The sequence below is a fragment of the Oryctolagus cuniculus genome, chromosome 6 (genome assembly GCF_051225735.1).
Source record: "Oryctolagus cuniculus isolate XC-2025 breed Fujian yellow rabbit chromosome 6, ASM5122573v1, whole genome shotgun sequence".
Taxonomy (NCBI): domain Eukaryota; kingdom Metazoa; phylum Chordata; class Mammalia; order Lagomorpha; family Leporidae; genus Oryctolagus; species Oryctolagus cuniculus.
In genome coordinates, this window is record NC_142872.1 from 110,841,524 (window position 1) to 110,856,451 (window position 14,928).

The following is a 14,928-nucleotide window of genomic DNA, read 5'->3' on the forward strand; positions in this document are numbered from 1 at the left end:
ATACCTAAATCCCATATCAGAATGCCTGGTTCCAGTCCTGGCTCCTCTCCCAATCCAGCGTCTTGCTGTTGTACATCATGGGAGGCAGCAGTAATGGCTCTAGTACTTTGAATCCCTGACACCCCATGGGAGACCTGGATTGAGTTCCAGGATCCTGACCCAGCCCTGACTTATGGACATTTGGGGAGCAAACCAAGAGAGAACCAGAGAGTTTCTCTCTCTCTCTCTCTCTCTCTCTCTCTAACTCTGCCTCTCAAATAAATAATTATTTTTTTTTTTTACAAAAAGCATGAGGTTGGGAAAAGATACAGCTGGTCTCTTTCTCCTTCTCTTTCTCTATGTAACTCTGACTTTCAAATAAATAAATAAATAAATATTTTAAAAGGGTATGTGCCGGGTGGGTGGCACTGTGGCATAGGGGGTAAAGCCGCCTCCTGCAGTACCAGCATCCAGTATGGGACCCGGTTCAAGTCCTGGCCACTCCACTTCTAATCCAGCTCTCTGTTATGGTGTGAGAAAGCAGTGGAAGATGGCCCAAGTCCTTGGGCCCTTGTACCCATGTGGGAGACCCAGAAGAAGCCCCTGGCTCCTGGCTTCGGATCAGCTTAGCTCTGGCCTTTGTGGCCATTGAGGGAGTGGACCAGCAGATGAAAGCTCTCTCTCTCTCTCTCTCTGTAACTCTGACTTTCAAATAAATAAATAAATATTTTATATGATTTTTAAAAAGATTTTATTTATTTTATTTGAGAGTTAGAGTTACAGACAGTGAGAGGGAGAGACAGAGAAAGTTCTTCCTTTGGTTGGTTCACTCCTCAAATGGCTGCAATTGTAGGAGTTGTGCCGACCCAAAGCCAGGAGCCAGGAGCTTCTTCCTGGTCTCCCACATGGGTGCAAGGGCCCAAGGATTTGGGCCATCTTCTACTGCTTTCCCAGGCCATAGCAGAAAGCTGGACTGGAACAGAAGCAGCCAGGACTAGATCCGGCGCCACATGGGATGCCAGCACTGCAGGCAGAGGATTAACCCACTGTGCCACGGCGCTAGTCCCAATAAATATTTTTTAAAAAGATACAGTTGGTTCATATCATTTGCAATAGTTATGTTCCATAAAATCACTCCAAATATTGAAGTAGCACATACTGAACCACTATTCTTCAGAGAAAGCAAGGATAGATTTCGGTTAACCTCTGGGCAGAACATTTTTACCAACCAATCAGTACATAGCCTTGCCTTTAAAAAAAAAAAAAAAACTAACAAATATTGTTGATTCATTAGCATTGAACTGCAGCGAACCGCAGTGTACTTCATGTCTGAATGAAGCTTAACTAATACATAATTTGGTTTGTCAAGCCCATTGCAGGCCTCTTGCACTTAAGAACCCTAAGTAATACTTCACTCTGTGTTTGTGAGCTTTTCACATTGCAAAAGACCTGAGGAAGGAAGGAAGAACGGTAGAAAGGAAGGAAGGGAGCAAGGGAGGGAGGGAGGGAGGAAGAAAGGAAGGAAGGAGGAAACACCCAGTGTGAAAAACATGGCACTGTTTATAGTGTGAGAGCTAAAACAAACAAGCTGAGTGTTAACTTGCTCAACTTCAGCTGGGAAAATCAGATGATTCAAAGATTTTCTTATTCTTTACTTGTGTTTGAATGACTGAGAAAGTCCTGTATTGATTTTAGCCTTACAAATAATGTTGCAAATTTACAAATATGGAATCTACAAATAATAAGCATCAACTGTATTTTCAGAAACCTAACAATTCTAAGACATCTAAGGCAGGGGGCCAACGTTATAAAGTAGCAGATAAAGCCAGTGCCTGTGACTCCAGCATCCCATATGGATGCCAGTTCATCTTCCAGCTGCATTTCCAATTCAGCTCACTGCAACCAGCCTGGAAAACTGCAAAAGATGGCCAAATACTTGGGCCTGCGCCATCCATGTGGGAGACCCGGATGAACCTCCTTGGCTCCCTGTTTGGGCCTGACCCTGCCCTGCCACTGGGGCCTTCTGGGGGGTAAGCCAGCAGAGGGAAGATCTCTCTCTCTCTCTCTCTCTCTCTCTCTCTCTGTAGCTCTCACTCTCAAATAGATGAATATTTTTAAAAAGAAATTTAATGCAGATTGTTTAACCAGAATCATTAAATGAAGCAAATAGAAGTCTAACAAAAAGTAGAAGCAAACATGCAGGTGTGTGGTGATGAAAGGTATCAGAATGGTGGCTTTGTAGCAGCCTTGAGAGAGCAACCTGGATGGCAGTAAGACAAAGGAGAGCTCTAGGAACAATGAAAACAAATGAGGCAATTATAAGTGCCAAGTAAACAATAATTCGAACAAAAAAGAAATGAAATCATTGCACTGCATTTTACTCAACTGTAAATTATAGTTAAACTGCCATAACAATATAAACACTGACTATTGGCTTAGCTAAAACAGAAAAGAATTAGGAAGCAAAAAATAAATGAAGTTTTGAAAAAAAATTATTTGGTACAAGAAAACAGAACAATATTCTGGGGATTCCTCAGAGTAAGATTTAGCTATAGGAACTGAAGACTGTTACAGAAAATGTGTGTTTCTGAAACATAACAATGCTTGGGCAGAAAGCACCTCTAAAATACGTTAGAAAATCTGACAAGAGATGAATTTAAAATATATCAGTTGACTCTTTAATAAAACCCCCAGAATCAATACAGTGCCTCATTTGAAGGAAAAATAGAAGATTTGATGCTCAAGGGGAAAAAAATTGTCAATAAGTGACATTAGGGGAAATCTTGACAAATGTTCCCAGAGAAAAATAGGGGAAAAGTAAAGTGGAAAATATGAGAACAAAGAAATGGATGAATGATCAGTGATTTTAAATTGTAAATAGTAAATATTCCCAAAGAGAACAATTTTACAGAACAGAAAGCGTCAATGTAAAAAGCAAAATAGAATTCATTGATTTCTTCAAATAAAGTTTATAAAACTTGGAATGTAAAGAAATCTACAGGCATTCACACAAAAACAAATAACATCATAAAAAATAAAATTGGACTCAGTTTCCTTTGTGATGTGTAGTGGTGTAGAGTTAATAATGGATAGTTTTCAAGGGAAAGGATTATAACACAAGAATTCCATATTCATCTATGTCATTTTCCATTTATAGTCATGTCTAAGTATAGAAAGACATCAACAGAAAATATGTTGCACCATGTACCAAACCTGTACAAAATTTTATGAGTTAATATAAACCTGCTTTTGTCTATGCGCATATTCTTAGCTTTTTGAATTGTTCATTTTCAAAGATGCCTAATTACTCTGTTCTCTGAATTTTTTTTTAATTTATTTGACAGGTAGAGTTATAGACAGTGAGAGAGAGAGACAGAGAGAAAGGTCTTCCTTCCGTTGGTTCACCCCTCAAATGGCCGCTACAGCTGGCACTGCGCAGATCCGAAGCCAGGAGCCAGGTGCTTCTTCCTGATCTCCCATGGGGGTTCAGGGGCCCAAGCACTTGGGCCATCCTCCACTGTCCTCCTGGGCCACAGCAGAGAGCTGGACTGGAAGAGGAGCAACTGGGACTAGAACCCGGCACCCATATGGGATGCTGGTGCCGCAGGCAGAGGATTAATTAAATGAGCCACAGCGCCAGCCTTGAATTATTTTTATTTCAAACTGATATTCCACTGAACACACATTTCCAAATGTATATTTTGATATAATTATATATTTTTATAAAAAAGGTATATTTGTAGATGTTGCTATGGATGCCAACATCCTAAGGGTTAACTTAATCTATAAACATACATTTAATAATTATTTAGGTATGTTCTTTGAGAACTTCATGAAAGGGAAAATTTATCACTGAAGTTCAGAATAAAGATGAAAATATAAAAATTCTACAAGTAATAACGTGAGATAGACTATCTGTTCTCCATATAGGTAATTTGAGAATACAGATCAGCATATTGAATTGGGGGAGCAAGATAAGAACCACAACAGTGAGCCAAGTTTATACTTGAAAGATTGTGTCAAAGAATGCAAAGCATGTCAGTTGGTATTCAATATGCCATTTTTGCTTCTGTGGTATTTGTAGAAATCTCTCTTCTTGAGTAATATATGTTTACTACAATTTGAGTTTGTAATAAAAAGTATAAAGAGGACATTCATTCAGAACTAGGTATTTTTAGAAAATGGGAGATTAAAAACTACCAAACACATGTACATAGTGCAATGATATAATAAAGTTTAGTATGTGAGTGTTTGTTAAAACTTTTAATATATTTTAATAATAATGGCAAACTATTCTCATCAATTTTAACTCAAATAGTTTTATTATTTCATGTTAAAACAAAATTTCTCACTTTTTGCTACACCATCTGTCATATTTAATAAGTTCTTTATTACTATTTTACTTTTAAAATGTTTAGATATTTATGAAGGAAAGTTCAGTGTTTGAGGAGGTAAGTTTTCCCCAGTGGATTCATTATACAATGTATACATATACCAAAGATACTATATGATACCCCAATTTTAATGTCTGCTGAAATTTTAAACTTTTTTCTTAAAAAGAAAATGTTGTAGGGAATGTTTCTAAAATTTTATTAAATGCACCTACTGATAAAATCATGTTTTCACCTTTCATTTAATTGTCTGCACAACTATTGACAGAGCTCCAGGTTCGAACCTGATATTAATTTCCTGTTTCTGGTTTACTTTGGTTTATCGAGTTGCTCTTTTTCTTATGAGATTAAAACAGAGAGTTCTTTCATTTTCATCTTTCTTTTTTTAAGAATGAAGGCATCTAAAGTTATACATTTTTCTGACTCAAGCTTTCATTGTGCCCCATAGGTTTTGGAAGAAGACTTGTTTTTATTTTTTCTAGATAATATGAGAGTTCAGGTTTCATTTCTTTTATCCTGCATCCATTTGATTGATAAGTATCAAAGAAACTGGACTTGGTACTAAAAGAAAGGGAGATAGACTCAAGTCACCAGCTTCCTAAAATCTGTACATGAACATCTAAATGTTATATTTTGATTTTTATGAAATTTGGACTTTGAAGTTATCTCAGAACTAGGTAACAGTTAATTAGCTTCTCTACTGAATCTCTAACAGATCATTTTTCAGGCTCCTCCTGTACTGTATGTGCTTTGTGGTATTTTAGATCATATACAATGTTTTGTGTTAGTATATTCCACTGTATGATTCTGTCACTGCCCCAAACTACTGGAAGCTGAAAGTATTTGGAATTCACTCTTTTATTTTTGTTAAATTTGATAGCAACATTAGCAACATTCTTCCTATAATTGCTACCTTTTAGTACTAGTTCTGCCTTCTACAGCCATATGAATGAGTTCAACTCTGCTCTCACTTGACAGCCTTTCAAATATTTAAACAATTAGCTGCCTTTTTTTCCCAAAGGATTTTTTCCCAAGACCAAACATCCTTACTTATTCCAACCACTTTTCATATAGGGATATTTTATTGAGACTTTTTACCATCCTAATTTCCTTCATTTGTATGCATTCCAATTGGTCAAAATTCTTCTAAAACTGCACTGACACAAACTAAATGTTTTCAATGACGTCTCAAATATAAAAGTATATTGGAATTATTACCTCTTTATTGAAAAGACACTGCATTTCTGTTAATGTCAACTAAGAATTCATTAGCTCTGCGATGTTGTTTCACACACATGGCTTATACTAACCATGTAACTGACAGAAACCTGTATTTCTTGCACCAGTATCTAGTAGGCATTAACAATGTGGTTTATGTTCTGCATGTTTTTCATTCATTGTTTCATTTATAAAATCAAGAAAAATATTAACTTGGAGAATATTTTTAAAGATTCATTTATTTACTTGAAAGACAGTTACAGAGAGGCAGAGGCAGACAGAAAAATGAGAGGGAGGGAGGGAGAGGGAGGGGGAGAGAGAGAGAGAGGTCTTTCAACCACTGGCTCACTTCCCAAATGGCCACAATGGCTGATTCGGGGCCGATCTGAAGCTAGGAGCCAGGAGCTTCTCCTGGATTTCCCACATGGATGCAGGGGCCCAAACAACTGGACCATCTTCTACTGCTTTCCCATGCCATAGCAGAGAGCTGGATTGGAAGTGGAGCAGCAGGGACTTGAACTGGTGGACATATGAGATGCTGGTACTGCAAGCGGCAGCTTTACCTGCTACACCACAGCACCGGCCCCCTCAGAAAATGTTTAAGATAATGAAATTATTTCATTTCATTTATGTAAAGCACACAGAACAGTGGCTGATAAATGCTAAGGGAACAGCAAGTGTTAACTGTTAACATTATTATTATTAATTATTACTGTCATCCCTTTTGACAGCATTCTTAAACATGGTTTACAAAGAATATGTGTAATTGATATATTCTCCCTGGAAGAAAAATTTTAGAAAGATCATTATAATAGAATAAATTATAATAATAAAAGCATCAACTGAGCTATGAAAAAGATTTATTTGTGAGTGAACAACCCACACCCTTTTACTCTATGTTACATGTAGCTATTTTCAAATATATAGAATACAAAAACGCCTAAGTTGGGTTGTGTCAGTCAGGTTCCAATGAAGAAAGTAGAGAAAAAAATCACACCAGCAGTTTTAGAAGTAAAAATTTAATATGAAATATTATTAACCAGTAAAAGATGATTAAGTGCTTTAAAAGCATCAGAGACTGCAAAAGAATATTGGAAGAGAAAATGTAGGATTCAACTATTATCTCTATGGTAAGGAAAGTACCTATGGAAGGAAAAAAACTTGAGGAGTCCTTCTACCAGAAGACTGAGATTTAACTGTTAATGCAATGGCAAGGAAGTGTGTTGAGATTTTGTGAACTGAGGGTGATAAGTAGGAAGCCTTCTAATTCAAGAGCAGTACTTATTATTAATAATTACATCTCCTTGCAGGTGTACTCCAGTACTGTCTGTTGATTGTCCTTGATATTGGACCAACTTGCAAAAAAGAATCACTTTCAGGATTAAGCTTTAATATTAAAATGCAAGGGGAAAATAGGATGAATTTAGAACTGAGAGGCAGTAAGTTGATAAATAGTATAGAGATTTAACCTAACACAGCAATTGTAATGTTCTATACCTTTATATATTGTGATAATGATAATCAAGTATTCAAAAATTCTAATGTAAGTATTTTGTTTTCTTACAAAAATTAATATTATAACAGAAAATTTCCTCCTACAGAAATGTTATATTAAATTCACAAAATATCTAGTGGGTGGCTACAAAAACCCCATCTTCTTAGACCCCATGATCTAATGAAATAGACACATAGATGATCAAATAAAGGGTCAAAATAGAAGAATGTATAAGCAGTTTAAGAATGAGATCTGAACATTAATCACTAAATTCAGTTAAAACAAAGAGATAGATAACAATCTGTAAGATTTTGAAGTGAGTCCCCCATGAGTGCTTTACTTTGAAAACTTCAGATTTATTTTAAAGAAGAAAGATGGGGATATTTAATGGAATGAAAAGATTGGCTTGTGAAGGAACAAGGCTAACAGAAATAAATCTGTATGGATTAGGAGACAAGGAAAGCAGACAGTTGACATCATGAGTCAGATATAAATACAAAAAGGCCATAATTAAACAACAGCACAGTAAATGGAATATGGTTTAATTCAATAGACTTCGTAATTGGGAAAGATCTGGAGCTTGAGTTAGGCCTTTAAGAATGGATACCTTTCTGGCTGGCGCTGCAGCTCACTAGGCTAATCCTCCGCCTTGTGGCGCCGGCACACCAGGTTCTAGTCCCGGTCGGGGTGCCGGATTCTGTCCCGGTTGCCCCTCTTCCAGGCCAGCTCTCTGCTGTGTCCAGGGAGTGCAGTGGAGGATGGCCCGAGTACTTGGGCCCTGCACCCCATGGGAGACCAGTATAAGTACCTGGCTCCTGCCATTGGATCAGCACGGTGCACCAGCCATGGTGGCCATTGGAGGGTGAACCAACGGCAAAGGAAGACCTTTCTGTCTCTCTCACTGTCCACTCTGCCTGTCAAAAAAAAAAAAAAAAAAAAAAAAAAAAAAAAGAATGGATACATTTCCAACAGAAAGAAGATACAACATGTGCTGATGATTCCAGAACAAAATAGGAACCTTGCTGTTGAGCAATGAATTGAGCTAATGCCGAAGATTGTGTGGAGATATATGATGGCCAAAAAGTATGAAGTTTCCTGCCCCAGAACAGTGCCAGAGAAAGGGTAGGTGCAGAGAACTGCAGAAAGATTAAAAGAGTATTTGAGTGAATACTGAAAGAAAGAAAGTTGCAGGAAGGAGCTACCTTTGGGAGAGATCTGAGGGCTGAAGAGACTGAGCATTACCTTATTAAGCCTTGGGGAGTAGCTGAACGGTTTTTGTTGCTCTTACTGTTGACTTATTATTATTATTATTGTTATTAATTTGTAAAAGGAAATACTGTTTAGCCATTACCAGCATATATAATTTATAGAAGTTGTGGAAATATTTGGGACCAGAAATATTGGTTTGATACATTTTTACTGGTCCAGGTGAGATTGATGTCTTTAGACCAGAACTGCAACATAGCTGCATTTTTGTTTCTCTTGCTTTCATGTTTATAGTTCTCTTACCTGGTATGTCATGATGTTCTTGAAATAAAAATCTTCATTCCAATTATAGTCTCATAAAGCAATCACGAGTTGAAGGGAAATGTATCTCTGTTCATTCTAGACCAGAATATAGCGTGGAATCTAAACAACTTTTGGAATGCATGTTAAATATCCTTCTAACAGATCACAGCCTAGAGAAGGTATCAGCATGCCCCATTCAAGATGCTGCTTCCAGAATCAGATTCTTTGTGTTAGCCAGAAGAGAGAAAAATAATTATTTCTTTTTCTCTTCTTTCTTTATGAAATTCACTCTTCACACATCCTATCTCTGATCTTTCAATTGAAATAATCATCTTTTAATGCGTGGAACAATAAGACAGAATCATAGGAAATAGAAGATCAAAATATTTAATGGATTCAGTAGATTCTTTCAGTCTTCAACTTATTATATACTTTCTCTTCTAAAAATGACAAGTCCTGATCCCAATTAGCTAGGAAGTCTATGGATGTGTCATAATCCTTTAAATCCCCAATTTACCTTCTCTCCCATTCCAAAGGTCCAGGAGCAAGTTATGAGTTTTTCAATGAAACAGATTAAGAATATTATTTCACTGTTGTTCAATTTTGTTTGGTGGCCTGTAGCAGGCAGTTAGCTTTTCTGGGAAAGTAAAATCATCATTTTAAATATTTAACACAAATAAATATTTATTATATTTTATTTTGCATCCTGGCATACTTTTATGACTTTTGGTTTGCTTTGCAACACACCTTTATTTTAGTTGTTCAAAATCCCTCAAAACGTAATGAAAAATCAGATTGCTAGATTAATTGTTCACAGTTGTACACACATGCTTGCTTTTATTACTGAAGATTTAATGAAGATCAAGTAACTTTCATAGAATTTCATTTAAATTTTTTCATTTATAGAAGAAGAAATCACAACTCATTGGTTTTTTACAATATATGCAATCAATTTTATCTAATTCCTTTGAATTCATAAACTCATTTCATATGAGTAGACTAATACACAAAGTATTTCTTTTACTTTCCTTTGCAGAACTTCATTAAAATATAATTTGAAGAATATTAATAAATTCCCTAGCACAAGTGTGAAGATTTTAATGGTTTTTTAACAGACACTCTGCCAATAATAATGACTACAAGAGCCTTCTCAATTACTATACCTGGCTTCTTAAATTAAATTGAATAATCAATTATTGTGTACTTATTAAGTCAGGTGCAATACTGGGAGCTGTGGATAACAATATCAGTAGAACATGGCTCTAACCTCAAAGAATGTCAGTATAAATATAAAGGATTAGATATATACCCATATGACAGTGATTCAAAGCAGAATTCAATATATGTCAAAACAGAAATTACCATTTCCTGGCTGACTGCTCCTTGACAGTGCCCTAAACATGTAATTCATTACCATTTTGTTTTCAGTGAACTAACAACTGGATTGTAATAAATAACTATTAAAAAGAAGAATTCTATGATTTCTCTCTTAAAAGCCAAAATAGAATAGCTCCTAAACGTACCAGCATCACTCTCAGTTTATGATGCAAATAAGAGGGTTGTGGTCCTTTTTCAACTGCAAGACAAATTGTTTATTTTTTCCTAACCTTATAATCCTAGAATACATTAACTGCCTTATACACCTGAATATGACTCAGCAATGCCAGCTTTTCACAGTTAATTTCAAATACAGGTTTACACAGAGGGAAAAAAATAGGTATTTTTTGCAGAATCTGAAGAAGAGGGAAAAACATTAAAAGGAGGGACAGGTGCTGAGAAGAACAGCAGGAATGCCAGGAAAGCATAGCAGACTTGAATCAGACTCACCCCCGAGTGACCTTTCATCTCCTTGAGTAATTTTTTCTTTCTTGGAAATCCAGCTTGATTTTAGAGCTTATGACCTGAACCAACTACTGCCATGGTACTTCTGCTAAAAGCCTAAACCATTAAGACAAAAGCAGTGTTGGCTTGATTACTGAGACAAGTCTATTTGTGCATTTCATTTTCAACATTGACAGATAAAATTGAGTTCATGATGACAGGCAGTAGGATTTGGGGATCAAAGAAATCAGGATATTTAGCTTTAACTGGCTCTTATAAATACATCAGAGCAGTCAGGATTGAACAACAAAAAAAAAGCAGGTTGGACAAGATAATTTAAGCAACAACTGAGAAAAATAAAAATGAATTCTTTTTTTCTCACGAACTTTTACATTTCCAGAAGACTATTGAATATTAAAGTAGTTCTTAAATGTTTAAGACACATGAGTGGAATCATTACTGTCATCCATATTAATAGCATCCTTATTTAATGGGTCGGCATGCCTTATTTTCTTTTTGCAATGAATCTCTGCCATCTGAAATTACAATGTAAAAAAGAACCTGAGAAAATAAATATGAAAACAATTTAGACACATATTCTCTCTTTAAGCTTAATGAGTTATGTCTGAAAATACTGAGAATTTTCATGGTATGAAAGTGATTGTCCCATCTACCTATAGCTATTCAAAGTACCCAATATGTCTAGTATCATGTTAGTACCTAATAAATATGAAGTAACTTTGAAAACTGCATGGAAATACATATGATGAAAGCCTGTGTTTGGATTTCAAAATTGTTTGCACCAAAATATTCTTTTAAATTCCACTTCCTATGAAGTTTTTGAGGTATCCTCCTGTATTCAGTACAATAGTAACTGTTCAATGTAATTTATACTATTATTATGGTGACTGTTGTTAAGGAAAATTGAAGTGGGAAACAAAGATCTAAAGTATGCTTAGGATGTCTTTAAAAATCTCTCAACTCAACATCATAGTTGTTTTATACCAGTACTATAAACTAAAACATAAACCATTACTATTTAAACAAACTGTGAGTATCAGTCAAAAGTAGGTATTCTGGGTCTGATGTTTGAGGCAATTGTCTCATTTTCCTCCTTGGTTTGCATGAATGGATGCAGCATTGCTATAGTCACACAATGCTCAGTCTTCCATTTCCAAACACATCTATGGAGTAGGTTCTAATTTTGTATTCCAGACCCCATAAGATGGATAGACAATACTGGAGGCAGAATTGACCTGCATCAGCCATGTGTGCTACATCAGGCTTATCCTTTCGTGTGTATAATGACTGTGGAGAGTTATAGGCATATTTATTCTTAAAACTGAATTAACAAGCCCTTCTTGATACAGTTCTTTCAGGTTTTCTAATATCAGAGTAGTTACAAAGAAAAGGACTATTAAATTGATTAGGAAATGTAAATTTAAATTTCTTCTCTGTGATCTTGTGTTCCCTTAAAAGAGGTAAATGTATGGACCAGCTGTTTTATTTCCAAGTATATACCTGGAAGAGATTAATGTAGCAGTCTTAGATACTTTCACACCAATGCTCATGCCATCATTATTTACCATAGCTGGAGTGTGAAAACAGCCCAAAAGTCTCTTGACAGATTCAAAGCTAAATGACAAGCATAGAGTATTTTGCTGTCTTTAAAAGAAATGAAATTCTGACTTGAGCTACAACATAGATGAAATGTTAAATGAAGTAAACCAGAGACAATAGGACAAAATTTATATGATTGTAAGATTCGTATTTCTGGCCAGCGCTGTGGCTCAATAGGCTAATCCTCTGCTTGCGGCGCCAGCACCGTGGGTTCTAGTCCCGGTCGGGGCGCCGGATTCTGTCCCAGTTGCTTCTCTTCCAGTCCAGCTCTCTGCTGTGGCCTGGGAGGGCAGTGGAGGATGGCCCAAGTGCTTGGGCCCTGCACCCGCTTGCTTGGGAGAACAGGAGAGCACCTGGTTCCTGGCTTCGGATCAGCGCGGTGCGCTGGCCACAGCGCACCGGCCGCAGCAGCCATTGGAGGGTGAACCAATGGTAAAGGAAGACCTTTCTTTCTGTCTCTCTCTCTCACTGTCCACTCTGCCTATCAAAAAAAAAATTCATATTTCTACTAATAATTATATGATTTGTAAGTTACCTAGAATAGGCAAGTTCTTAGAGACAAAAAATAGAATGGTGTTATAGTAGCTGTGGGTGGGGAATGGGAAGGTACCATCGAATAAGTTTCTGTTTGACATGTCAAAAAGGTCATGAAATGTACAGTGATGATGTTTGCACACCTTTTAAATGTACATAATGTTACTGAATAGTCTCCTTAACAATGGTTAGTATGGCATATTTGACATTATTTCTACAGTAAAAAATGAAGAAACACTTGCAAATCATCACTTTCTTGTAGCATGCTGCATTGATCATAGGACTGAAATTTCTTCCAGGTTGGAGGGAGCTTGCAAAGGTATTTGAAAACAGCTCCGAATATGGATTAAGAAAATTTCCCTGAAATCTCAGCTTTGTCACTTACTAGTAATTCAAATTTTGGCAAATCAGTTCAAGTCTTTTGCACCTTAATATTTTCTAGTTATACTAACAAAATTGTTTTAATGTCTAGAATTAAAGTGCATATAAAATGCTTTATAAGCCCCCAAAAATATGTATGTGCACAGCAGCAATTTGTGTTATATATTCCTTTATGAAGCTTAGTAATAAAAATCTTATCAGTGAAATACATTTATTAATTCCTATTTAAATTCCCTAAAATATTGTTATGTGTATATAACTAATCCAAAGGTTTTGTTTGGTTGCTTTTTTTTTTTTTGTCTATTTAAAGTATGTGTCTACTGGTTTTTGTGTGTTTTTAAAAGATTTTTTATTTTTTATTTATTTGAAAGGCAAAGGCAGAGTTACATGGTGGGGGATGAGAGGCGGGGGAGACAGAGAGAGAGGTCTTCCATCCACTGGTTCACTCCCCAAATGGCCACAATGACCTGGGCTGAGCCAGTCCAAAGCCAGGAGGAAGGAATTTTATCTGGGTCTTCCATGTGAGTGCAGTGGCCCAAGAATTTGAACCATCTTCTACTGCTTTCCCAGGTGCATTAGCAGGGAGCTGGATCAGAAGTGGAACAGCCGGGACATGAACTGGCACTCATTTGGGATGCTGGCACTACAGGTGGCAGTTTAACTCTTATGCCACAATGCTGTCCCCTGAATCTACTGTTTTGCAATGAAAAATGAATGCTGAAAATCTGATGAAATCACGTTCCTATTTACCATTCCTGTAGTGGATGGGTCATTAGCTTATTTTAATATCTTTTTTTGTTTGTTTGTTTAGTCTTATAGTACATACTGTACTAAGAACAGATAACTCCATGGTCTTAAAAAGAAGGGACAACTATAAATAGTATTTTGTCTTGGGAAAAATAGTCTTCATTTGTGTTTAATTATAATTGTAATTAAACAATTATACTTGTAATTGTAAAAAGTGTTTATTTCATTACCTGTTCTCATCTTCCATACCAAACCATACAAACCACTAATTTGACAGGATGTTATATCAAATTGTACATTATTTTGTGGAGTTCTTCAGATACATAATTACAAAGAAAAATAAGTATTTAACCAATAAGATAATTTCCTTACTGTTAACATCATAAAATAATACCAAAACTAATGTGGTTAAAACAAATGCCAACTAATTATTTTGTTTTCTTCCTTAGTGGGTATGTCTTTGACTATGATTACTACAGAGATGATTTCTACAATCGGTAGGTGATTTTCTTGTTGTGTTTCCCTCTTATTTAAATTATCTTTTAACTATTTTGTGCATTTCATTTCTGAGTATTCTTGATTGAGATATCCAAACTGATATTTTGCAGTTAAAAATAAAATACTGAGTCCTAATAAAATGTAAAAATAGATACATTTCCCCATTTTGATTATACTTGATGAAATATAATGGATAGTGAAGTTTTAAAACTTTGGATAGATTTAAGCCTAAAATTAATATTCCTAATATTTAGAAAAAAATATAAAGATTCTGCTAACTAATATTATACAGGTCTGTTGTTGACTTAAATTCTTCAAAAGCTAGCAGTTTGTAAACTCAGGAAATGACTAACTGAATCCCTGAAATATGAGGGCATACCAAAAAGTTAATGGAAAATGGAATTAAAACAGAGGTTTATTTAGGTGCAAAAAATGAAGTTCATATATAGTTTTTCAAAATTTCCATTTTCTTTTTTTTGCTTTATAAAATATTTTATTTATTTATTTATTTACTTGAAAGCGTTAAAGACAGAGGGACGAAGATCTTCGATCTGCTGGTTCACTACTCAGATAGCTGCAAGGGACATCTCTGGGACAGTCTGAAGCCAGGAACCTGGAAATCCACCTGGATTTCCCACATAGGTGGCAGGGGCCAAGCATTCAAGCCCTCTTGTACTTCTTTCCCAGATGCATTAGCAGGGAGCAATGCATACTAAAGGAGAGCTCTCAAGGCAA

The 14,928-nt window shown here is 35.9% G+C and overlaps 1 protein-coding gene across 9 annotated transcripts in view; it reads left to right on the top strand.

Moving 5' to 3' along the window:
• Positions 1 to 14,928, top strand: part of RALYL (RALY RNA binding protein like) — an 837,272-nt gene that overhangs the window by 709,676 nt on the left and 112,668 nt on the right. For all 9 annotated transcript variants that reach the window (XM_017341419.4, XM_089335473.1, XM_017341418.4 and 6 more), the window contains one exon: positions 14,145 to 14,192. In XM_017341419.4, the coding sequence (XP_017196908.1) occupies positions 14,145 to 14,192 (48 nt within the window). The remainder of the gene's footprint in view (positions 1 to 14,144; positions 14,193 to 14,928) is intronic.